This window comes from Pan paniscus, chromosome 11, assembly GCF_029289425.2.
Source record: "Pan paniscus chromosome 11, NHGRI_mPanPan1-v2.0_pri, whole genome shotgun sequence".
Classification (NCBI taxonomy): domain Eukaryota; kingdom Metazoa; phylum Chordata; class Mammalia; order Primates; family Hominidae; genus Pan; species Pan paniscus.
In genome coordinates this window covers 27,751,247-27,776,450 of record NC_073260.2, presented here as the reverse complement: position 1 = coordinate 27,776,450, position 25,204 = coordinate 27,751,247, and the positions used below count along the sequence as shown (strand labels likewise).

Genomic DNA, 25,204 nt, shown 5'->3' with positions numbered 1-25,204 from the left:
TGACCTAACATGTCGTTTTCATTACAGTCATTATAGGATTGAAATACGTTCAAAATAACCTCTCTAGGAAAGTCTTCTGCTAGAATTTCTCCCCTCTATTCATTATAATATTCTTTGTTTTTAAAGCCAGTCAAATATAATAGTCTTAATAAGATCAGAAACTCTCCAGGAGAGTGAGTCTACCCTCACGTCCTTGTAGGATGATCTTGATTATAGTCTTATTATAGGACTATAACTGTATTCTCAACATTTCTCCAGAAAGGACCTTGTAAAAAGGTCTTTTGTACCACAGTATTGGTTTTTTCCCCTCTCTCTTCACTTAAAAAAAAAATAGCAAGGCAGAAATAGTGTATTGAAAAGTTGTTCATCTATTATGAAGTCCTTGAGTGGTGAAAAATCCATTGTACATGAGAACATTTCTATGCATTTAAACCAGAAACGAGGTACATGGCTGTGTGCTCTTCTGTCAACCAATGAGATGTAAGTGTTTTCACATGTGTGGCAGTGCAAGTAAATAACACATTATTTGACTGAATCAGGCATGATACTGCACCAAAGTGTCGGTACATATTCACGGTAGTAAATCAGTATCCCTGTTAAAGGATTTATCCCATTGCTTCATATTATTAAAATGGTTACAATATATCACAAGTTTGTTGATATGACGTTTTAAGTGAAAAATTAAAATTGCTTTTATATAATTTTTAAAGATTAGTATAGCATAGTTGATATGCAGAGTCTGTTTCTAGCTAAAGTAAGCTAGTTGTTTTGAGAGCTTAGCCCCAGTCAATGTGAGACAAAGCAGGAAGGCTCTTGCTAACGTAGACGAAGACCTGAGGCAAGGTAGTTAATCTGCGAGGACTTCAGTTGGCTCAATTATAAACTTGGGGAAGAGTCTGACCAGATTATCACTAGGGCCCTTTTGCAGCTCTAAAATTATTTATATTTTTGTAAACTTTAGATGAAAGTGTTTTATGCATCCATTCTGTTGGAGGAGTGTGGACAAGGTACAGAGCTGAATTACAGGTAGCTGTGTTTTAGACTTCAAACGCCCACCTCTTAGCTATAGACAAAATGCCTTTCAAAGATGCTGTGGTTGCCGGTAGAGTCAGTAATCCCTGTCCTGGTGAATGTATTATCATATAGTTAACACACAATGGTATTTACCACCTAAAAACATAAGTACGTGACATATATTATGAGGACCAAAAAGAAATGTCAGTACTCGACTCTCAAAATTTTTGAATGCCTCTATTAACCTCGCGATGAAGTGTAAGAGGACTGGACATGTTAGCATTCATAAAGGTTGGCTGATGAAAACAGTTCATCTTTTGATATTCTTTTGCATATGTGCTAGATTACTGTATTTCTTCCAGTCTTCCTAGAAATGTTTCCGGAATTGTCCCCAGTAGCCTGCCCACTTGGTAATGTTTGGTCAGTCTTTTGGAATCACAGTCATTGCGTGAGTATAGATGAATGGGCCCTCCTTAACAAAAGAACAGATTCTTCTCCCCTTCCCTCAACAGGTGGACCTTATGCTTCATAATCCTAGGGTGAAGGAAGAGCCGTTAGTTGTCACAAATGTCAGTCATGTCTTCTGGGTGTCCTTATTATCTGTACCCTGCCCATCCCTCACCAAAAACCCAAAAGCCTCTCCATTTTAGAAACATCTGGAGAAAAATCCTGGGTAGAGAACCCCACAACTCCACTAGTTAGAACATTTTTCTTGAACTTCATTTTAGGGCTATTCCCATTGCCTTTTTGGTTGGTATTCAAGGGTTTATAGAGCATAGCTGTTCAATGCTATCTACTCGTCATTGTGTTACATAGTTGAGGTCTGCTAAGATTACCCTTCAGGTTATATGCATAACAGATATAACAGATTCCATGACTAACTCTTCATTGCTTAATTTATGAATTCTAAGTTCTACAAATCATAGGTTACAGTTTCATAACATGTATTAGGTCTACTCTTAAATAGGACCATTGAGATACAGGATTTTTTAAATGTTACATGAAAGAATGTTCAGTTTAGAGAATTAACTAGTACTATTTATGTTTAGAAAATCATAATTCATTACTTTGAGGAGTTTTTGTTTTTTTGGTTTTTTTTTTTTTGAGATGGTGTCTCGCTCTGCCACCCAGGCTGGAGTACAATGGTGTGATCTTGGCTCACTGCAACCTCTACCTCCCAGTTTCAAGTGATTCCCTGCCTCAGCCTCCCAAGTAGTTGGGATTACAGGTGCCCGCCACCATGGCTGGCTAATTTTTTGTATTTTTAGTAGAGACAGGTTTCACCATGTTGGCCAGGCTAGTCTTGAACTCCTGACCTCAGGTGATCCTCCCGCCTCAGCCTCCCAAAGTGCTGGAATTACAGGCGTGAGCCACCGCGCCTGGCCTAGTAGTAAACTTTTTTTTTAGATGGAGTCTCACTCTGTCACCAGGCTGGAGCGCAGTGACAGGATCTCGGCTCACTGCAACCTCTGCCTCCTGGGTTCAAGTGATTCTCCTGCCTCAGCCTCCCGAGTGGCTGGGACTACAGGCGCCTGCCACCACGCCCGGCTAATTTTTTGTATTTTTAGTAGAGACAGGGTTTCACCATGTTGGCCAGGATGGTCTGGATCTCCTGACCTCGTGATCCACGCACCTCGGCCTCCCCAAGTGTTGGGATTACAGGCGTGAGCCACTGTACCCGGCCAGTAGTAAACTGTTAATACCCAAACCTTGGAGATATTTTTCTTGAGTGGAGGCCAATTGCTAGGGTATCACTCAGCTAGTGTGAACCAGACTGCTGGCCACAAACTGAAAATAATGTGGAAATTAGAAGTGGCTTTTATTAGATAGTATAAATGGAATCTAGCTACTTTAAAACATTAAATCAAACCTGGTCTCTTTTGACTTAGAATTATACACTTGAAGCAAATAGATAAATGTTGGTATTGATACAAACTAGTTGTGTATGGATGAATTATAATTAAATATTTATAAAATGTGATGTTAACATTTAAATATTGGCAAAGGCCAAATCTAGAACCTAATAACTAAATTAAATTTACTTCATAAAATTATTTCAGTAGAAACCTACATAATTAGTTGTAAACTTTAGCCTCTTAATTCTTTTTTAATTGATATATGATAGTTGTACATATTTCAGCTTTTTTTTTGGAGACAGCATCTCTTGCCCAGGCCGAGTGCAGTGGCTTGATCATGGCTCACTGCAGCCTTGACCTCCTGGGCTCACATGATCCTCCCACCTCAGCCTCCTGAGTAGCTGGGACTACAGGGGCTCATGCCACTATGGCTGGCTAATTTTTTGATTTATTTTTATTTTTATTTTAGTCGGGGGTCTTACTATGTTGCTCAAGCTGATCTTGAACTCCTGAGCTCAAGGGATCCTCCTTTTAAAGTGCTGAGATTATAGGCATGAGCTATAGGGCCTGGCCTTAGCTTCGTAATTCTTAAAGGATTTAGGATATCCTCAACAATTGTGTATGGAATGGATCATGTGGTCTCAGATCAGTGTCACAGATTCCTCCTTCCTGGTTTCATTCGGGGGTGGAGAAACTTCTGTCATGTGACAGTCTCTCCTTTATAAGCTCCCGAAGCAGGACATAGTGGAATGACTGGCTTTATAACCGGATGGAACAAAGTTGACTAGGCAGGTTACTTTAACCTGTGAGCCTTGTTTTCTTTCATGTAAAGATACTATTTCAGACAGTTCTTAGAAGATAACAAGGGTAAAATGCCTGGCATATATTAAGTGATCAGGAAATGTGAGTTATTTTGCCTTCAGAGGGAATAACAAAGAGTCCCATTTGTTAAAAAAAAATGCATGGTAACAGGAGAGTGTTTTGTGATGATTACAAACCCATTGTTTATTCTTTTAATACACATTTTAATCCCTTGTGCAAGGCACGGTGCTAGAGTGAAGGAGTGATGCTCCTTAGGGTTGGAATTGTGTATTTTAAAAAGCAGCTGCCTGCCCTGTTGCCACCAGTGTGCAAGGTGGAGCAGCCGAGATGACGACTCAGGAAAGAAAGAAAAACTTTCAGAGATGACAGAATGATCAGCAAGTTGCTAGTCTAAGGCCTACATTTAGTGAAGGGACATTTTCAATGTAGCAAACAGATATGCTTAGAATGGTTGCTCAAAAAGACATCTAATAGCCCTAAGTTCTACGGTCTCCCAAAGTCTCAAAAGTACCTGTGAAAATCTCTCCAGAAAAGCCATTCTGAATCTACAAACCTGCTGGTGATTCTTTCAGCTCCTGATTCATTATTTCTGGGTTCTAAAAATAATGTAATAGGCAAAAAGAAGTAAAATAATTTTTATAGTACATGATACTGTGTCACATTAGATATAGTTATTAATGTGTTTTCCTACTCTTAATCATTTTGCAAACTATAGATGGTATATATTATTGTCATTTTGATATAACATTGGCAGAAATATCTTCCCATTATGTCATTATTTTTATGGAGAAGATTGACTCACAAACCCCTTTCCTGGAAGAATAATCCACTGTTAGTAGAAAGGTGATAAAATACAAGTCAGAGGAGTGAAGAACTGTAGCTCCTAACAGGGAAACAAATGAAACATTGTCATTACAAGGGTAATGACATTTCTAGAAAGTTTCTTGGAAATGAGATAAGTTTATGCTTAACCAGGGAAAAAAATGTGTGACAAAATTTGAAAGATATTCTACTGGTTACCCATGCATTTTAGCTGTAGTGAGAAGGAAAGAAGGGTACTCTGTCTCCATCCCTCACCTTTCAGAGCCCTGGAAATCACAGCACATGTGGGAAAGGCCTCTGGTCCTCTAGGTAAACCTTGAGTTCTTTGTTTGAGACGGAGTCTTGTTCTGTCGCCCAGGCAGGAGTGCAGTGGCGCAGTCTCACTGCAACCCCCACCTCCCGGGTTCAAGCGATACTTGTGCCTCAGCCTCCCAGGTATCTGGGACTACAGGCATACGCCAGCACGCCCGGCTAATTTTTGTATTTTAAATTAGCCAGGCGTGGCAGAAACCCCGAAGAGACCGGGTTTCACCATGTTGGCCAGACTGGTCTTGAACTCCTGACCTCAAGTGATCCGCCTGCCTTGGCCTCCCAAAGTGCTGGGATTACAGGTGTGAGCCACCGCGTACGGCCTGAATTCTCTTGAAAGCTAAAATGAAATTCTTTTCCCTGCTCCGACTTTCTGTGATACTGGGCAAGTCACTTCACTTTCCTTAGCGGATCTGTTTCCTCATCTCTGAAATTGTAGACGTGCCGCAGTATCTGATGGTTCCCTTCAACTTTGAAGTTCCGTGATGCAAAAATAATGGATGAGAAGTCTTTTGGGGAAAGTGTGGAGCATCACACAGATGGTCAGCCTTCCTCAAGTACAAGCGGCACCCGGCCTGCTTATCCATGGATCACAGACCATTCCTCTTGAACGGTGCAAAGTAACACTGAGGTGGGCGGGGCAGTGGGTGTGTAGGGCATGAAGGAGGCAGACACAGCACACCCCCAGACTTTTCCTGCTACCTCGTGGCTGATACACACAGTATGACATGGCTGATGTGTGTCCCTTCATTGAGGGCAACTCCAAAGCCTTCATTTCTAATGATTTTGAGGTAATCTCATTATTTCAGCTGCCATTGCTGTGGAGACATCTCTCACATTAACATCTTGGCTACTCAACATTTTCAGCAGCCTAAAGGCATGTAGCAGTGCCATGGAAGTCACTTCGTTACTCCTAAACCAAACCCCACATTACTTTTTACTCATCTCAAGCCAAGTCTTGTTTCCTAATTTCTGTTTTGGCATTAGTTCTGGCCCACTCTCTGCTACAGAACCCTTTGTCCTCTTTTCTTTGCATTTCATAACCACCATGAAGTACCACTGATTTCGTCTTCTAAATTTGTTCCCCCTCATTCCTACTCTAACAGTCCTACCCAGGGCCTCATTCCAGCTACTCCCCCACCATCAGCCATTTATCTTCTCAGCTTCAGTTCATTTTGCACATTCATCTCAGATTAATATTCCCAAAATGTCTCACCCTGTGGCTATCCCACTGTTTACCATAAACTTCTGTGTGTATGTGAGGTTTTCTATGACTTCTGGCCCTAGCAACTTTGTATCTGCTATTAGTCACTAGAGCTTCCTCTATTTTTAAATTTATTCACTCTACATGTGTGCATCGCCTCCAGCTCTCCTCCATACTGGAATGTTCTTCCTTCTGAGCCATCTGCAAGACACGTATCTCCAAAGTCCAGCTTTCAGGATCTATGATGAGCCTTTCCTAATCCAGTATGTACATGTTTGCACTGAGTTATTTGCCATATCTTTTAAATATGAAATCATTCTGTTTTGTCCTATTCATCAGTCTCAGAATTGATTGTTGAATGTTCCCAACATGTACTTTCATCTCTTTACTAAGATATATATTAATTTCTTTGTGGTGAGGAAATTGGCCACTGGAGAGGGCTTTCAAATGTGCAAGTTTCCCTTTGGCCCAGGCACAGCTAATCTGAGCACGTCAATGCCACACATCCTTGCCTTCAAATAGTAATTGGGCCGGGGTGGGCCCATGACTTAATACCAGCCAGTGAGGTTCATTATGGGGATTTTTGCTGGAACGATTAGAAAGAAAAGAGGTACTATTTTTCCTGGGTTTGCTAGATGGGGACAGTGAAAGTGTGGTGCCTTCCTTCATACCACTGGAGAAGTCCATCTCCCACCAAGGAAAATGAGGCTAATCTCAGAAAAAGCAGAGTCAAAACAAGGAGGATGAGAGCCCCAAAATTATTATTTGGGTAATTGAATTCACTAGTTTAAAGTCCCTGGACTTTTCAGTTACACAAGCCAATATATTGCCTTTTGCAATGTTCAGTTTAAGTGAGTTCTGACAAATACAATGGTGTACAAGAATAATGACGTATTAATGATACATGGAAAAAAAGCAACACAAAAATTTTAAATATAGTAATGATCCCAGTTTTGTAAAACACTTATTAAAAAATGCAGTAGGCCTATAATGCCAGCAGTTTGGGAGGCTGAGGTGGGAGGATCACCTGAGCCCAGGAGTTCAACACCAGCCTGGCCAACATCGTGAAACCCCATCTCTACTAAAAATACAAACATTAGCCGGGCGTGGTGGTGTGTGTCTGTAGTCCCAGCTACTCAGGAGGCTGAGGCAGGAGGATCACCTGAGCCCACGAGGTGGAGGCTACAAGGAGCTGTGATCATGTCACTGCACTCCACCCCGGGTGACAGAGCAAGACCCTGTCTCAAAAAAAAAAAAAAAGCAGAATAGAAACAATGATGACAGTTAAATGGTGAGATGAGAGTGAGAAAAGCTGAATTTAATTTTATTCTGTATGTTTCACAAAGATGTCAGGGTCTGGGATTTTATCCAATTTACCATACTCACTCCACCAAATCAACTGGTAGGATCTCCATGAAACAGTAACAGGGTCATTTACAAACCTGTTGCTGCCTCATGAAAATCCTATGAACTCTCCTTGGTTCCCCGGTGATACTGTCTGGCAAGGCCCCTTATCTCTCCAACTCATGTCACACCTTGGCTCCAGTTCTCATTTCTCAGGGGTGCGTGTTTGCTGCCGCCCACTCCATCCTCGCGTCCCACGCCCTCGCGATGCCTGCTCATCCTAGGGGCGCCAGCTTCGCTGGAGGACGCCCCGCTCTGCGGGTCCCCGCCTCGGTTCCAGGCCCAGCTGCAGGTGCCACCCAGGTTTCAGGCGCTGAGGAGCGGAGAGCACTGCCAGCTCGCTGGGGTCCCCGCTGTCTCTGGCAAGCGGCTCCGCGCCGGGTGGGCTGGGGCGGCGGGGCGGGCGCAGCTGCTTCCCCGCCCCGGGGCGGCACCCGCGCTCGGGGCTGGCGGCTCCTCCCCGCCCAGCCGGGCCCAGCAGCCCCTAGGAGCCCAGCGCCGCCGCCATGTCCTCCGGGGCTAGCGCGAGCGCCCTGCAGCGCTTGGTGGAGCAGCTCAAGTTGGAGGCTGGCGTGGAGAGGATCAAGGTGCGGGCCCCGGGTACCCACGCTCCGGTCCTTCCGCCCGCGGGGCGTGAGAAGAGGAGGCCGGCGGCCCGGACCAGGCGCCAGCGGGGGACTCGGTGGCGGCGGCGAGGCCTCGGCGGGGCGCGAGGGGCGGTGGGGTCCGCGGTGAGGGAGCGCGCGGGGCAAGCCGGGGGCCCGGGCCTGACGGGAGGAGGCCGCGCCTGGGGGGCCCCGCGGTCGTGGTCGGTCCCGGTCCCTGGGGGGTGCGCCCACTCCAGAAGGCGGCCGTGGTCAGTTCCTCGGAGGGCGCACGGGATGCCGGCGACGCGCGGGCCGGGAGGGTGGACCCAGGGCTGGGGAGGCCACCGCAGGGCGGCGAATTGGTGATGGATTGGTAGGATGAGAGCGAGAGGGAGGAGAGCCAGGATGCTCGGGTTTCTGTCGTCGTGACAGGGTGGACGGCGCTGCCACCCGCCGAGGTAGAGAGGAGGGGGAACAGGTTTGGGGAAATGATGAGTTCGGCTGCGGACCTGGGGACTCCGGGGAGTCATCCGGGAGGTATTTGTCCTCATGGCCTGAAGCTCAGCGCCCAGGGCTGAAAGAAGTCATTCAAGTGCATTGGGGCGAAAAAGCCTCTTCTATGAAGAGCAGAGCTCAGAGCCTGGGACCCGGGGACCAGCCACACCGATGGCCGGTGGCCGAGAGAAGAGGAAATAAGAGACAGCAAGGTTTCCGAGCAAGGCCTAGAGAAGAGGAAATAAGAGACAGCAAGGTTTCCGAGCAAGGAAGTAGGGATTTCCAACAACTGGGGGCTCAGTCAACATGTCCAGCGTTTTAGTCAGTTGGCTAAAAGGCGTCTGTTGTAGAGCTGTGTTTAGCTACGAGTGCAGCATTATTTGCAGAAGATCTGTAAGAAGGAACACAACCAGGATAGTCCCTGTGCCTCAGTGGCGCCTTTGCTGTGTGCCTGGCACTGCTACAGGGAATAGGGTGGTTCTGGAGGGGAAGGTAAACAGCAGCTTGACGGATACATAGCATCGCTTCACGTACTAAGTGGAGTGAAGATAATAAACAGGGTAAAGGGAGAGGGCTGTGGAATGCAGAGGTCTGGTGGCTTATGTGTTAGTAAAAGCAGAATCTGGACTGTCATAGGGTAGGCAGACGTTTTTCTTTTTAAAGAAACCTAGTTTTAAAGAGGAAATAACGTGTTTTTTTAACTTAGGAAATGAAAAGCCATGTTTTAGGGTTGAGAGGAAGTAACAAATTATATTTTTAGGTTCCAGGGAAGAAACAAATGGAAGCCAATTGCTGGTAGAGGAGACAGGGCTACGGGGGGCGGGGGATTGGTGGCACAGCTTCTGAGACAGAAAGAAAGAAGGTAAGGGTGTGTGTAAAGATAGGTTTCTAGATATGGGCTAAACTTGTATGGTGACACTTTTCTTTGTGAAATAGGAGGCCAGGTTTTCTTCTAAGGCAGAGGAAAGGGGACTAAGGGAGTGGCCCCTGAGCAGGCACACAGATGCACTGTGACTGAAGACCCAGCTGCTGTGACAAGGGAGACTGCTGGTCATATTTGTGATTTTTTTTTTTCCTGCAGCAATCTTTGACCATCCTGGAATGTGAGTGCTGAAGGTGAACGGTAGTTGAAAGAGGAGTGAGTTAGCAGGGGAGGTATGCCAGAAAGGTGGAGGTGGGGCCGGAGGGCAAGGCGTGTGAAGGTCTGGCCAGAAAGAGGCTGAGCCTAGATGGATAGAGAAGGAATGCAGCCAGCCTCCTGGTGATAGGTGAGACAGAAGGGGAGGAGGTGATGCCTGGTGATCTCGGTGAGGTCAGAGCAGAATAAAGGAAGAATAAAGGAGGCAGCACCCTGGATGGGAAGGAGAGATTGTGATCAGAGAGTAGGATACTGGGGTGTAAAATTTCAGAAGTGGAGCAGTTACAGGTGTTGTAACTATATCTGTTGGCATTGAGGAGAAGGCTGTTTGAGGGGAGGAAGTCAGGGAACTGAAACGAGGGTTGTTGGAAATTCACAAAGACAATGTGGGGACATGAGGTAGAAAGGAAAACTGTGAGCCAGTCAGATGCCTGTCTACCCGCCAAGTAGCTAAGAAAGAGGAAAGATATATATATATATATTTTTTTTGAGATGGAGTTTCGTTCTTGTTGCCCAGGTTGGAGTGCAATGGCATGATCTCAGCTCACTGCAACCTCTGCCTCCCAGGTTCAAGCGATTCTCCTGCCTCAGCCTCCCGAGTAGCTGGGATTACGGGCACCTGCCACCACGTCCGCTAATTGGCTTTTTTTGTGTGTGTGTATTTTTAGTAGAGATGGAGTTTCACCATATTGGCCAGGCTGGTATCGATCCCCTGACCTCAGGTGATCCTCCCGCCTCAAGCTCCCAAAGTGCTGGGATTATAGGCGTGAGCCACGGCACCTGGCCGGAAAGATGTGCTTATCTACCTTTTAAAAATGATGATGAAACTGAGAGCCATATAATTCAGGTGAATTGCCTGAGCTCACAGTAAGCTTATTTACTGATAGGATAATAAGCCTATTTAAGAGGTGCGCTCATGGAAGTATGATCTGGGGTACTTGGCAGGGCTTCCCTCAGACAATACCTTAGAGAGTCACAACATTCCAGGGTCTGGTCTACCTCACATCCTCATTCAGTGTTGGATGTGCTTAGCATAGCCAGAGGTGTCTTCTCTTTGACAGACTTGCTATCTGAAAAATAAACCAAGACACCAGTTTTCTAGCATATAATAGAGGACATCCCTTCCCAGCTATAGGAATGCTTGGTATCCTTCCAAGAACTCCTCCTTTAGAGGAGCCTCACAGAAGTTGCTGGGTAAACATGGGCTCAAACCAAGGAAAGTCAGGTAACCTGGGTGGAGGTTATCCCACCGCCAATGGCAGGGGACAGCTTGCAAGTATTTGGGCTTATAGTCTCCCAGCCCACAGCGTCTCTCCCTTGCTAGTGTTAGAGAGATGCTGATCACGTTTACTCTTCTCTTATTTTCTCTGCGTATCCCCTTACCTTAACTTTTTGACCATGTTCTTGAGCCTAGAGTTCAGTTAGTCTCATTTCTCCAGGAGTCCTGGAGACAGTGTCCTTCCACCTACCATGTGTGGAGTTTACCTGCCACCCCAATGCAAAGATAGTAAGCCTGAGCATAATTGATTCTCGATTTCTTTTGAATTAATAACTGGTATATATAACCATTAATTCCAATTATAATTCACATGAAAATGTCAGAGCTTCTATTGTGAGCAAAAGCAAACTTTAGCATTAGCCTGGTAATATTATATTATGGTTTTATATTCATATAATATGGAGTAAACTGTCATTACATTAATGCAACCAAAATTCCTGGAGCTGTCCAGAAACTTGGTAGCAATTGTAACATAAACAGTTAATTTTCCAGTTATTTGGAGGCTTGGAAAATTAACACAAACTAGTAGTAATACCTGAACAGCAATTGGAACCATTTTTGTACAATATGGGTGAATTTTATTCAAAATGCCTTTTAATGCAAAAAAAAAAAGAAAGTACAATGAGGAAAACCTCCGAGTAGAAATATGCATCAAATGGAAGATAAGAAAAGGGATAATGATATTGTATCAGTTAGTTTTTGCTGCCTGACAAACCACCCCAAAATTTAGTGGCTTAAAAGATTTATACTCACAGTTCTTAGATGGACAATTTGAGCTAGGTTCAGGTGTACAGTTCTGCTGATCTTCTGGGCTCTCCCATGCATCTGTAATCAGATAGAGTGTTAACTGGTGTTGGCTGGTGTCTGGGTGATTGAGAATGGCCTCACTCACATGTCTGCAGGTTGATAGGCAGGTGCTGGTTGTAGCTTACCAGTTCTCCTCTACAAGACCTCCAGGAGGCTATCTTGGGCTCCTTCAGATGGTTGTCTTACAGTTCCACCTGCACCAAGAGAGATAGGTGCAGAGACTCTTGAGGACTAGCTTGGAACTTGCCCTTTATTTCTACCACATTCTACTGGTCAAAGTCAGCCCAGATTCTTTTCTTTTTTTGTTTTTTTGAGACGGAGTTTTGCTCTTGTCACCCAGCCTGGAGTGCAATGGTGCGATCTCGGCTCACTGAAACCTCCGCCTCCTGAGTTCAAGCGATTCTCCTGCCTCAACCTCCTGAGTAGCTGGGATTACAGGTGCACGCCACCACACCCGGTTAATTTTTTTTTTTTTTTTTTTTTTTTTAGTAGAGATAGGGTTTCACCATGTGGTCAGGCTGGTCTTGAACTGACCTCGTGATCTGCCCCCGCTTGGGCTCCCAAAGTGCTGGGATTACAGGTGTGAGCCACTGCGCCCGGCCACAGTCAGCCCAGATTCAAGGGGTGCGTCAATAGACTCTAACTCTTCGTGGAAGGAGCTGCAAACTATTGTGATCGCGTTTGCAGTCTACCACAAATGTATTGCTATATGTTAGCGCTATTCTAATAGTTTTATATGCGTGAACTCACTTAATTGTTACAGCAACCCAGAGAGGTGGGTTACTATTTCTAATTATTTCTCAGATGAGGAAGCAGCTACTGAGACGTTGAGTAACTTGCCCAAGGTTATATAGGTAGTGGCAGAGCTGAATTTGAGTCCACGCAGTCTGGTTCCAGAGGCTATACTCCCAAATAATAAGCTATACCGCCTCAAAAGCAAGGCGGAAGAACTTTATCACTTGTTTGGAGCAGACTGAATAAGGCTTCAGACTTGTAAACATTAAGACAATTTGCTCATTTGGCAAACTTGGATATATTGATGCATGTTTTATATAAGTAAAAATTTGTAAAGGGAATGCTAGAATGAGCTATTTCTTTACCCGTTCAGTCTCAAAACTAGATTTCTAAATGGATCAAAGATACAGCTTTTTCTTGCCTTCGTTGAATAAGCAACTAAACCAAAAAATATCTAAATTGACGTTCATGGAAATTGTAACCTTTTCTCTTTGTAGTTCAAGTATTAGAACTTTCAGCAGAAAGAGACTTTTGGAGGTCACAAAAAGTTGATATTTACCAAGTTGGATGATCGTTTTCAGAATATCCTTGACTGCTGGGTGGCTTGGCTGTGAGCAGCGTGCCATGTTGCTGTCCCTTTGTTTCAGGTCTCTCAGGCAGCTGCAGAGCTTCAACAGTACTGTATGCAGAATGCCTGCAAGGATGCCCTGCTGGTGGGTGTTCCAGCTGGAAGTAACCCCTTCCGGGAGCCTAGATCCTGTGCTTTACTCTGAAGACTCGTGAGTAATGATACACCATGATGTCTTGGGCCCATAGCATTATCACAGGGCTTCCCAAAGGACTTGAGCAACTGAGTTTTGAATGTCTCCTATTCTTGGGGAAATTAAAACAACAGCCAGCAAAATGCACAACTTTCCCTGAAGTGTGATTCTAGTGTATAGTTACCTTGCCTGTAGAATACATCTAATCAGGACAGTCTGAAGTCTCTTTGGCACTAAGTCATGAGATGCCAACATCCTTCTGTACTTGAGCTCTTTGAGTTGGCTGGTAGTAATTTCTTTCTTTCTTTCTTTCTTTCTTTTTTTTGAGACAGTCTCGCTGTGTCACCCAGGCTGGAGTACAGTGGCATGATCTTGGCTCACTGCAACCTCCATCTCCCAGGTTCAAGCAATTCTCTTGTCTCAGCCTCCCGAGTAGCTGGGACTACAGGTGCCTGCCACCACGCCCGGCTAATGTTTGTATTTTTAATAGAGATGGGGTTTCACCATATTGGTCAGGCTGGTCTCGAACTCCTGACCTCAGGTGATCCACCCGCCTCGGCCTCCTAAAGTGCTGGGATTACAGGTGTGAGCCACCACACCTGGCCAGTAATTTCTTGACCTTAAGCCCACCCTCTCTGTCCTTATAGCATCCCAGGGTTGGGATTTGCTACTTAATGCTATCAACTGACTTGCTACTCTTGGGAATAAGGACTCCCCAGAGTGGGAGATGCGTGCCTACCACCCGCTGTGATTTCTTTCTCAATGGTTTTCAGAATATATCTCTGTTTTAATGGAGGAAGAAATATAGCTATTGGGAAAAAGTGTGAGTGGGGTTAAAAGAGCTTTAAAAATTGATAAATGAAAACACCTCTCTGGTGGCATATTAGAAATTTCTTGGGTTCGAATGCTTTGTATTGGGGTCATTTTCACAATGTGTTTCCCCCCTCATCGCCGAGACATCTTTCTCTGTCACCCAGGCTGGAGTGTGGTGGCACAATCTTAGCTCACTGCATCCTCTGTCTCCTGGGTTCAAGCAATTCTCCTGCCTCAGCCACCCGAGTAGCTGGGATTACAGGCGCCTGCCACCATGCCCGCCTGATTTTTTTGTATTTTAGTAGAAATGGGGTTTCACCATGTTGGCTAGGCTGGTCTTGAATTGGCTGGTCTCAAACTCCTGACCTCGTGATCTGCCTGCCTTGGCCTCCCAAAGTGCTGGGATTACAGGTGTGACACAATGTTTTTTTAAGAGGACAAGGGCATGAATTATTAGAGTCTTTTGGGACCAACATATTTCAAATGATGTATTCTAAGGGGTGTTTATACAGTGAGTAATTATCTTAGGTCCTTCTTCACAAGTAGCAAAAGGAAATTGTTCACATTTATAAGAAGGAAGCAATCTATCAAATCTTATTGTACTTTTTAATGGAAAATGTTCATATTTATGGTGTTAAGATAATAGTCTTATGTTGGCATAGCATTTTTCTTTTTACAAAGCTTCCTTCTCCCCTCCCCTCCCCTCCCCTCCCCTCTTCTTCCCTTCCCTCCTTCTTTCCTTCCTTCTCTTTTTTAAATTGAGATGGAGTCTCACTCTGTCACCCATGCTGGAGTGCAGTGGCACGATCTTGGCTCACTGCAACCTCCACCTCCCGGGTTCAAGTAATTCTCCTGCCTCAGCCTCCCGAGTAGGTGGGACTGCAGGTGTGCAGCACCATGCCTGGCTAATTTTTGTATGTTTAGGAGAGATGAGGTTTCACCGTATTGCTCAGGCTGTTCTCAAACTCCTGACCTCAGGTGACCTGCCTGCCTCGGCCTCCCAAAGTGCTGGGATTACAGTTGTGAGCCACTGCGCCCGGCCTCATAAAGCACTTTCATGGGTGCTGCTCATTCAGTGGTGTGGTTTAGATGTCTTTTGTATTCACCTGTTACTTTCATTTTTTTTTTTTTTGTTTGAGACGGAGTTTTGCTCTTGTTTCCAGGCTGCAGTGCAATGGTGCGATCTCAGCTCACCACAACCTCTGCCTCCTGGGTTCAAGCGATTCTCCTGCCTCAGCCTCACTAGTAGCTGGGATTACAGGTGCCTGCCACCATGCCTGGCTAATTTTTTTGTATTTTTAGTAGAGACAGGGTTTCTCCATGTTGGTCAGGCTGGTCTTGAACTCTCAATATCAGGTGATCCACCCACCTCGGCCTCCCAAAGTGTTGGGATTACAGGCGTGAGCCACCGCGCCTGGCTCACCTGTTGCTTTCTATTTCGTGAATACTAAAGTACCCTATTAAATGATGACTAGTTAATTGTATAAATAAGTCTTACTAAAGTGAAAACCAAACAAACTCTTTTTCCAGTAGGAGAGAAGTTCGCTGAGGAATGCCTTCAAGCACAAAATGATGAATGACTGCCTTCAAGTCTCAAGAAAACACTTTTACCTAACTTTTAGAGATATTTCAGCCCTTTCCTGTGGCCTGGTCCTATAGCCAAAATCACAGATATTCATGAGTTTCTACTTGAGTGAGAAAACTGGGTGAAGGAATAGAATTTTAAATAGTAATAACTGCTTGTTTTTTTGTGCAAGTACTTTTATACATAAGATAAACAAAAACCTTACCACAAAACATACCAAAATGCACCTCTTTCATAAGTGAGTTACTAAGATTTCTATACCTGGAATATCATGTATGTTTCATTTACTGGATGTTTACATTTTAGGAAGGAAAATAGTGTTGTTTATTTAAACAACTGAATACTTATAAACTGTTGTTCCTGGAAGATATTTATTCCATAAAAAATTTGTTTTTTTCTCATGAATTTATAATTCCTAAATGAAGACCAGAAAGTACAAATTGCTGGGAGGAAGAATAGGCTTTATTAATCAACTGATGTCTTGATTTTTCTAAATGGGAAGATTGCTTTATTTTTAACACTAATTATGGGAGCAGATTCTTAGCAAACTTCTTTGGAAAAGTTAATGTTATGATGTGCATTAGGCTGCCCCATCGTGTATATAAATGAAGCAGATTTGATTTTTGTATTCTTACGTTCCTCTGCTTTGTAGTTGTGGCTGTACTTAAAGAAATACAGAATTTCATATATTTAAAAATGTTTAAAATGTGACCCACAGAACATTGTAAATGATTAAAAACTAACATGAAAATATTACAACCTAAAAGAATTCTTAACTTCACAAGTGTTTTACTTCAACGATGTGCCTTTGATTTAATTTGGGACACTTTTTTAGAAGGATACATTATTTGTGTTTGCAACGGTCTTTGAAGAGCTTGGAAATAAAATTTCTGCTTAATTAATCATTTTTCTATGACAGCAATATTTTGTGTCTGATTTTGTATTAAGGACTCATGGATTTCTGTCTGCCTGTGAGATTGAGTGCTGGAAATGAGAGAGTGAAATTGTTGTTTTTAAGTCTTTGTAGAATTTTGCAAATGTCCTGAAAAATAGATAACTGTATAACATGAAGAAAATATCTCTATTAATGGCAACATTTGTTCTCTGAAATAGCTATATATAAACTGATAAATAAACAAAAATATCTGTGAGTGTAAGTAGTGTTACAATAGAGAAAATAGAAGTCATTAGATGGGAACTCCCTTAACTTTTAGCTACTAAACTTCTAGATCTGGTGATTGGAATCCCTTCCATTCAGTCATAATTCAGGCATCCCTTTTATAACCTATTTGTTCTCTGGATCTGTTTCACCTTCTCTGAAATTGCACACTACCAGTGATCCTTTCTCCTTCATCTTCAAGTTCTCTGCTGGATGCTTTCTTTTCTCTTCTCTTTTCTTTTTTGAGACAGGGTCTCACTTTGTCACCCAGGCTGGAGTGCAGTGGCGCTATCTCGGCTCACTGCAGCCTCAATCTCCTAGGTTCAAGTGTTCTTCCCACCTCTGCCCCCCAAGTAGCTGGGACTACAGGCGTGAACCATCACACCCGACTAATTTTTGTATTTTTTGTAGAGATGGGATTTCGCCATGTTGCCAGGCTGGTCTTGAACTCCTGAGCTCAAGCCATCCATCCACCTCAGCCTCCCAAAGTTCTGGGATTATAGGCGTGAGCCCCTGTGTCTGGCCTCCAGTGGACCCTTTCTATCACAATTTAGCATGTTCCATTCTGTCTTAACAACAATAGCATTTTTTAAAATCCTCATTGAAAAACAAAATTCTTTTTTGATTACACTTTCCCCTTTCAGCAAAGGTTTGGTAAGATAGCACAATGAAACTATAAGCATCTCACTTATAGATGAATATAGATTCAAATGTCCTAGATATAAACTGATAAAATTCAGTAGTTAGAGAAAATACAGCCGGATAAAACTACTTTAACATCAGGAAATCTATCAATGTAATTCATTACTTGAATCACTTAAAGAAGGAAACCTATGCCAAAAAGTCATCTGATAAAATTCAATTGCTGTTCTGGGCTGGGCGCAGTGGCTCACGCCTGTAATCCCAGCACTTTGGGAGGCCAAGGCAGGCAGATCACGAGGTCAAGAGATTAAGACCATCCTGGCCAACATGGTGAAACCCCGTTTCTATTAAAATTCAAAAATTACCTGGGCATGGTGGCACGCCCCTATAGTCCCAGCTACTCGGGAATCTGGGGCAGGAGAATCGCTTGAACCTGGGAGGCGGAGGTTGCAGTGAGCCGAGATCACGCCACTGCACTCCAGCCTGGCAACAGAGGGAGAGACCCTGTCTCAGAAAAAAAAAAAAAAGCTGTTCTGAATAAAAACTAAGTGGATTAGTGAAATGAGAGTAGAAAGAAATTACTATGATGATAAAGACAATTTTTCAAAACCAATAGCCAATATCATACTACATGGTGAAAGGCTGACACGTTCAGGTTATCAGGAACAACACAAGAATACCTTTTATCACCACTATTATTCAGCATTGCTTTGGAAGTCTTAGCTAATGCAGTAAGCTGAAAAAATGAAATGATGTAAACATTTTAGAAGAATTATCTGTATTTATGGGTTATATAATTGTACACCTTGAAAACTCGTGAGATTCTCGTATAAGAAATACTTGAATTTATAATAGAATTTGGGAGGCTAGCTGGATAAAAAAGACAGAAAAATAACATTTTCTATACTGACAATAGCTAGTTTAAAATGGAAATGGAAATTATATTCCCTTTCTACTTTAATGATACAACTATAAAAATACTTGGGAATAAACAAAAGTGCAAGGGCCATAAAAAAGATTTTATTGATGTTATAAAACGGAGTGTAAATAAATGGAGGGACATGGCAATTCTAGGATATTAAGACAATTTTGGCCAGGTGCTGTGCTCACACCTGTAATCCCAGCACTTTGTGGGGCCGAGGTGGGTGAATTGCTTGAGATCAGGAGTTCGAGACCAGCCTGGGCAAGATGGTGAAACCCTATCTCAACAAAAGATGCAAAAATTAGCTGGATGTGGTGGTATGCACCTGTAGTCCCAGCTACTTGGGGGACTGAGACAGGAAAATCACATGAGCCCAGGAGGTTGAGGCTGCAGTGAGCTGTATTCACGCAACTGCACTCCAGCCTGGGCAACAAAGTGAGAATCTGTCTCAAAAAAACCCCCCCAAAAAAGACAATTTCATTAAAATGTCAATCTTACTAAATAAAATTTCTGCTTAATTAATCATTAATCATTGTGTGTGTGTGTGTGTGTGTGTAAGTGTAAAACATGAGGGGGTGGGCATGGTGGCTCATGCCTATAATCCCAGCCTAGGCAACATAGTGAGACCATGTCTCTATTTTTTTTAAATTAAAAAAAAAAAAAAAAACACCTCTTGTAAAAATCATTACAGAGAAAAAAAAAAAAAAAGCAGAGCCAGGCATGGTGTTGTGCACTTGTAATCCCAGCTACTACTCGGGAGGCTGAGACAGGAGAATCGTTTGAACCTGGGAGGCAGAGGTTGCAGTGAGCCAAGATCGCACAACCGCACTACAGAGAAAACACCTGCCATGTATAGGAGAGATAATGGGCTAATATCCCTAATATACAGAATATTCTGATTGCATGATGAGAAAAAAATGAGTAAACAGTGTGAAGAAGCAATTCACAGAGGAGAAAATCCAAACAAAAGAGCACATAACTCCACTAGTAAGCAGGGGAAATGTAAAGACAGTGATAATGAGGTATCATTTTTCAATCCCTCAAATTAGAAAACAAAAAATAAAAGAGCATATTCATTAAGAACTTACATGCCATGTTCTGAGTATTTATGTGTATTAGGTCATTTACTCCTTATTGGTGTGACCTTGAACAAATCAAATTCTCTGGGTCTCAGTTTCATCACCCATAATTATTTTTTAAATTTGGATAAGAATATCTGCTTTATCTCCTTTGCACAAATGTGGAAAGTGAGGCGCAGGTGAGTTGAACATCGTCCGTAATCCAACAGTTAATAGATGATAGAACTAGTATCCGATGTCGAGCAGTCTAGCTCTAGAGCCCACACCCTAAACCACTGTGCTGTGTACCATTGCTGGTAAGGATAAAGGAGACTGGGCAGTTTTATACCTTATTAGGGTGTAATGTGCTACAACCCTTTGGGAGAGGAATTTGGCAAAATCTCTTTAAATCCCAATCAGAAAGAAACAAGATTGAGGAGTCTGAGATCAGATTAACCCTCATGGCTTCAACTTAACTGTCATTCAGGTTTGGAGAGGCATGGTACAAGGAAGCAAAAATAAATAAATACAGAAATTAAGGATGAGGATTATGTCTATACAAGAACATTGGATGTAGTTGCTGGTACATGAAACTCACTGGAAACAAATAGATCAGAACCCATCAAATTTTTGAGGGGATTTGAGAAAATGGCCCTAAAACTGTTGAAGTCGAGTAAACTTAACTTGAGGCCCTTAAACTTACATTTCAGAAAGTAAGAGGAGAAAGCTTTGTAGTCCCTAAGGAAGACACTCTCTTAAGGGGTCCAAGGAGAATAATGGATAAGGGAGGACTTCCAGAGGGAGGAGCTGAGGATGGGGTGAGGATGGAAAACCATGGATAAGGGTTTCTTCCGGAGAGTAAAATGACGACCTACCAGAGGAGGGCCTTCACATCTGCACGGCTGGATTTCAGAATGCTGACCGCTGACTTCTATGTGTCTCTCATTCTTTCCCCTTCTACAGCGAAGTTCATTGAGTCTCTGCTCCGCCATTGTGTTTTTAATATTGGTATGTGAGAGTGGGGGAAATGACAATAGATAACCAAAAAGTTCCTAGGTCACTAGACTTTGAGGAGCTATATCTAGCCCCGATGGGGAAAAATGAGCATCACCTCATAATCCTGGTCTTTGAGCTGCCTGCAGTGACTAGCTTTGGTTTTCCTCTTTTGAGGTGGGACTCACTGTGTTCTGCGTGTGAGAGGATGAATGAAATGGCTATTTGGGGACCAGAATGGTAGAGTGCGGTAGAGAAGAGACTTTCTAGCTCTTCACCAAATCCCATTTGTTTTTCTTTCTGGGCACCCTGCTAGATAGATTACAGTTTGCAGCCTCTTTTCTAGTTAGATGTGGCCATGTGCCTCTGGCCAGTGGAATGTTTTTGCTCTTCCCTTGTTTGCTGTCTGTTTGGAAGTAAATACCCTGGGTGGGCTGGCAACCATATGTTGAAGATGACAGGCTCTCTCTGTGACTCTGTGGAGTGGAGTACTCTCCTTGCCCTAAGCAAGTGATCTCAGATGATCAAGAAATACATTTCTCAATGTTAAGCCACTGAGGTTTCAGGGCTTTTCTGTTACAGCACCTAGTATTACTGTAACAAATACAACCTAGAAAGATATCTATGATATAGTAAGTACAGTCTTCCCTTAATATACATGGGGGATTGGTTTTAGGATGTGCCCCCTCCACCCCACTCCAGTTTACAAAAATCCACTCATACCAAGTCTGGCTGTTGGCCCTGCAGAACCTGTGTATATGAAAAGTTGGCCCTCCCTATAAGTATGTTTTGAAAACTGCAAATACTGTATTTTCTTCCTTCCTTCCTTTCTTTTCTTTTTTCTTTTTCTTTTTTTTTTGTCAGAGTTTTGCTCTTTGTTGCCCAGGATGGAGTGCAATGGCACAATCTCGGCTCACTGCAAGCTCTACCTCCTGGGTTCAAGCGATTCTCCTCTCTTAGCCTCCCGAGTAGCTGGGATTACAGGTGCACACCACGATGCCCAGCTAATTTTTGTATTTTTTAGTAGAGACAGGGTTTCACCATGTTGGCCAGGCTGCTCTTGAACTCCTGACCTCAGGTGATCTGCCCGCCTCGGCCTCCCAAAGTGCTGGGATTACAGGTGTGAGCCACCCCGCCTGGCCAAAATACTGTATTTTCTATTCACATGTTATTGAAATAAATCCACCTGTGAGTGGACCTGGTAGTTCAAACCCTTGTTGTTCAAGCGTCAACCATATAACATTAAAGAAGTGGTAGCTTCAGCTTAGCTGAGTTGACATTGTAGCCATATACCATGTCTCATATCCCCATATTCCCCATGTTCAACATAGTTGATATTTACAGCTTCACAGATGATAGTCAACTGTCATCTAAATCAAATGGCTTAGTTTTTAATTTCCTACTGCTTCATATTAAATTCATTTTTCTTCATAGTTATGCTAAAACTAAATAGGCTCAAGTCATCACACCAGAATCCCTTATCTAGCTTTTTGATTACTAAGTTAAGGTGCTTCTATTTAGTTGCAGGGGCAGACAAGAATGGTGGATTGGTTATATTGACACTTTGGGTGTCGATAGATGGTGGTCAGTTTAAGAGGTTCTGAGAAATTATGGCAAAAATCTTCACATGGGAGCTGAGATGTGCAGAAACTGCCATAGAGATGGTTTTTCTCTTTGATGAGAAGCAAGTGGGACTGATAATGACTACCATTATTTTTTTTTTGAGATGGAGTCTTACTCTGTCACCCAGGCTGGAATGCAGTGGCATGATCTCGCCTCAGCCCAACCTCCACCTCGCAGGTCCAAATGATCCTTCTGCCTCAGCCTCCTGAGTAGCTGGGATTACAGGTGTGCACCACTACTCTTGGCTAACTTTTTTATTTTTAGTAGAGATGAGGTTTCACCATGTTGGCCAGGCTGGTCTTGAACTCCTGACCTCAAGTGATCTGCCTGCCTCAGCCTCCCAAAGTGCTGGGATTACAGGCATGAGCCACCACATTTGGCCATGACTACTATTCTTCAGTAAGGTATACTGCGTTCTTTCTGCCCCTTCCAAAAATTGCAGTCTAAAGCCTTTTGTTCAAAATTTGTTTGGATTATTGTCCTGTATCAAACAGATATTTGTTAAAAGTTCCTTTAATTTTTATTTATCTAGTTATTTACCTAGAAAAAGCTTGTCTCAGCATTTCTAAATAAGATTTTTAAAAAAAGATTGTGACTGGAATATCACCATAAATCGTCTGTGGAAACAAAACAATTCCATATATCATGTTAAGTTTACCCTAACTGATTGAGGGATGGTATTTGCCTATAAACTCAAACAGTTCCAAAATACTTTCTATCAACAGGATGGTTTGGAATCCCATAACAGTGGGATTCCATCCTATAGAAGTAGCATAAGCTTCCCCTCACAGCTCCTTTAATTCTAGATTGTTACAGGATGTAATGCACATTTTTTTTTTACCTTCTCATTTTGCAGGCCCCTTAGTATTACCAGATAATTCTGCAAATACACTTTCTCCTTTTTTGCCATTTAATATAGATCATGGATCCAAAATGGACCCCCACATTGATCCCTTTCTTTATGGGTATTATGTTTGAATTAGGAATAAGTCCAATAATTGCCTCAATACATGCCATTTTTTTCTCAGCTCTCATTTTGGATTACTATAGTTTGCACTCTTCACCCCCCTCAACCCAGGCTACTCTACTTATTAAAATTGTTGGATCCCTTGTTTTAGGGCAGGCCTAATTATTGGGTGTAGATAAGGAGTCTTCTATTGTGAGAGGCAAGGAAATGGGACATCCTGGTATTTTTCCCCAGTTATCTTCTGAGTCTCAGTGGCAAGGGAAGGAATATCTTATGCCCATCCATAATTGGAAGAGACAGCTGATGTTTGGTGAGGCCTACAGACTTGGGCTGGGCTTAGGGACTTGGAGTAAAGCCCCTCAAAAGACCTCAGAGGTAAGCATCACTATCACCAGCAATGAATTGAAGGGCCAGCAATTCCCATTAGAACCTTATGCGGACATTGTATTTTGTGCTGTATTCTTACACTGTATGCAGTATTTTATACTGTATTTTTACTGTATCCTTTTATGTTTAGACACACAAATACCTACCATTGTGTTTCAATTGCCTACAATATTCAGTACAGTAATGTACTGTACAGGTTTGTAGCCTACAAGCAATAAGTTACACCATATAGCTTAGGTGTGTAGTGGGCTACCCCACCTAGGTTTGTGAATTATGCTCTATTATGTCCACACAATGATGAAATCGCCTAATGATGCATTTCTGAGAATGTACTCCTGTAGTAAGCGTGCATGACGGTGAAAATGTAGTAGAAAGAGGAAACTAGGACAGGTGGTGTTAAGTCAAGTTAAGCTTGTTTAAAAAAGGAAGAAGTATCAAATGCTGAAGAGAGGTCAATTAAGGTGATGTCTGAATGTCCTTTGGATCTAAGAAGGTAGAGGTTAATTATGGTAGTGACAGGGTGATAATTTCAGAAGTCAGGAAATAAAGGTGGATTATACTTGTGGTCTTCAAACATTTTTGCTTATATGCAACCTAAATGAAATAATGTCAACCCTGTGTACCTCCATTTTACAGTCGGCATCTAAATGTTTATCATAAGTTTAAATATATATAATATATATCATCATAAGTTTATATATATCATCGTAAGTTTAAGTATATATTTTAATATATAATTTTATTAAAAGTCTAGCATTTTAACATGAAATTATTTCATTCTTCTTTTAAATATATTCAATGGAATACAAATACCATCATCATTTGAAACCTACCATCATCCATTTAAAAATATACAAACCATACTCTCCTTTAGTCAGAAATTTTACATGATTCTTTTTTCTTCTCTAAAATCATACTTCCAATTTAATTTCCCCACAAAATTTAATCCTGTCTCAATTACCCTTTTGTTGCCTCTCATCTACAAAGTCATACTTCATTGGTTTTGTGAAAATGGATCTGGATCCTTTAAATATCTTTTCTTTGCCAACTGGCATAATGCTGATTTGTTCATAGAAGGTGTTGGAGAGATATTCCAGGAGGAAGGAATGGGTATGTCTTCCTGGGTCTCACGTGGTTTTCTCCAATGCTAGGTAAAGCGCAGCTTTTTTTAGCTCTTCATGAAGGCAGTAGTGCTATAGCTGGGAGCCTCAGACAATGTGGCTCTGAGTCTTAGCCCATTCTGCTGCTCCTCATACCCTATCCTCAGCGCCTCATGCGTACTTGCTGGGGCCCTGCAGTGATGGCCATTTAGCAAGCCAGCCAACTGACCTTTGCTCTGCACCAAAGCCCAGAGCTTTCCAAGCCCAAGCTATACACAGAAGTGTGTTAGGTTTCGACAGAGGGCAGTCTGTTTATCTCCTGGTTTCAGCAATGCCCACAGTGGTGCCACAACTCTCACCATGTCCCCCACCTCCATCAACTCTGGCTCTCCTGTGTGCAAAAGGTTTTTTCCCCACAGCCCTCCTGTCATGAACATTGTGTGCTCCAGGCCTTATCGGGCCTACCAGCCTTGGCTTGCCAATGCCCCAAAGGGTTGTTCTTGTTTTCCCAGCAATTATGGACCAATTCTGGCCTCAAATAAAATAAAATTACTTTGTCGTCCAGTGGGCTACAACCACACCTTCTTCAAAGAGGTCTTCAAATAGGTGACCAGGTTTGTCTTTCTTTTGGGCTCTCCCTCAACTTTAGGGTACCCTTAGAGTTCTCATTCACAGCTTAAAAATTTTTTATATTAAATTTCCCCTATTTAAATTACTGTGCA

General features: G+C 42.8%; 1 protein-coding gene across 3 annotated transcripts; it reads left to right on the top strand.

Annotated features, from left to right (window-relative positions):
- Positions 1-1,190: 1,190 nt before the first annotated feature.
- Positions 1,191-16,533, top strand: GNG10 (G protein subunit gamma 10). Of its 3 annotated transcripts, none has more exons than XM_063594268.1 (3): positions 1,191-8,162; positions 13,120-13,251; positions 15,577-16,533. In XM_063594268.1, exons 1-3 carry the CDS (start codon positions 7,639-7,641, stop codon positions 15,593-15,595), a joined length of 675 nt encoding a protein of 224 aa, XP_063450338.1. In that variant the 5' UTR covers positions 1,191-7,638; the 3' UTR covers positions 15,596-16,533. The 3 variants fall into 3 exon arrangements, with proteins under 3 accessions (XP_063450338.1, XP_034823875.1, XP_034823874.1); XM_034967984.3 differs by having other exon boundaries at positions 7,669-8,018; positions 15,580-16,533; XM_034967983.3 differs by having other exon boundaries at positions 7,677-8,018.
- Positions 16,534-25,204: the final 8,671 nt, after the last annotated feature.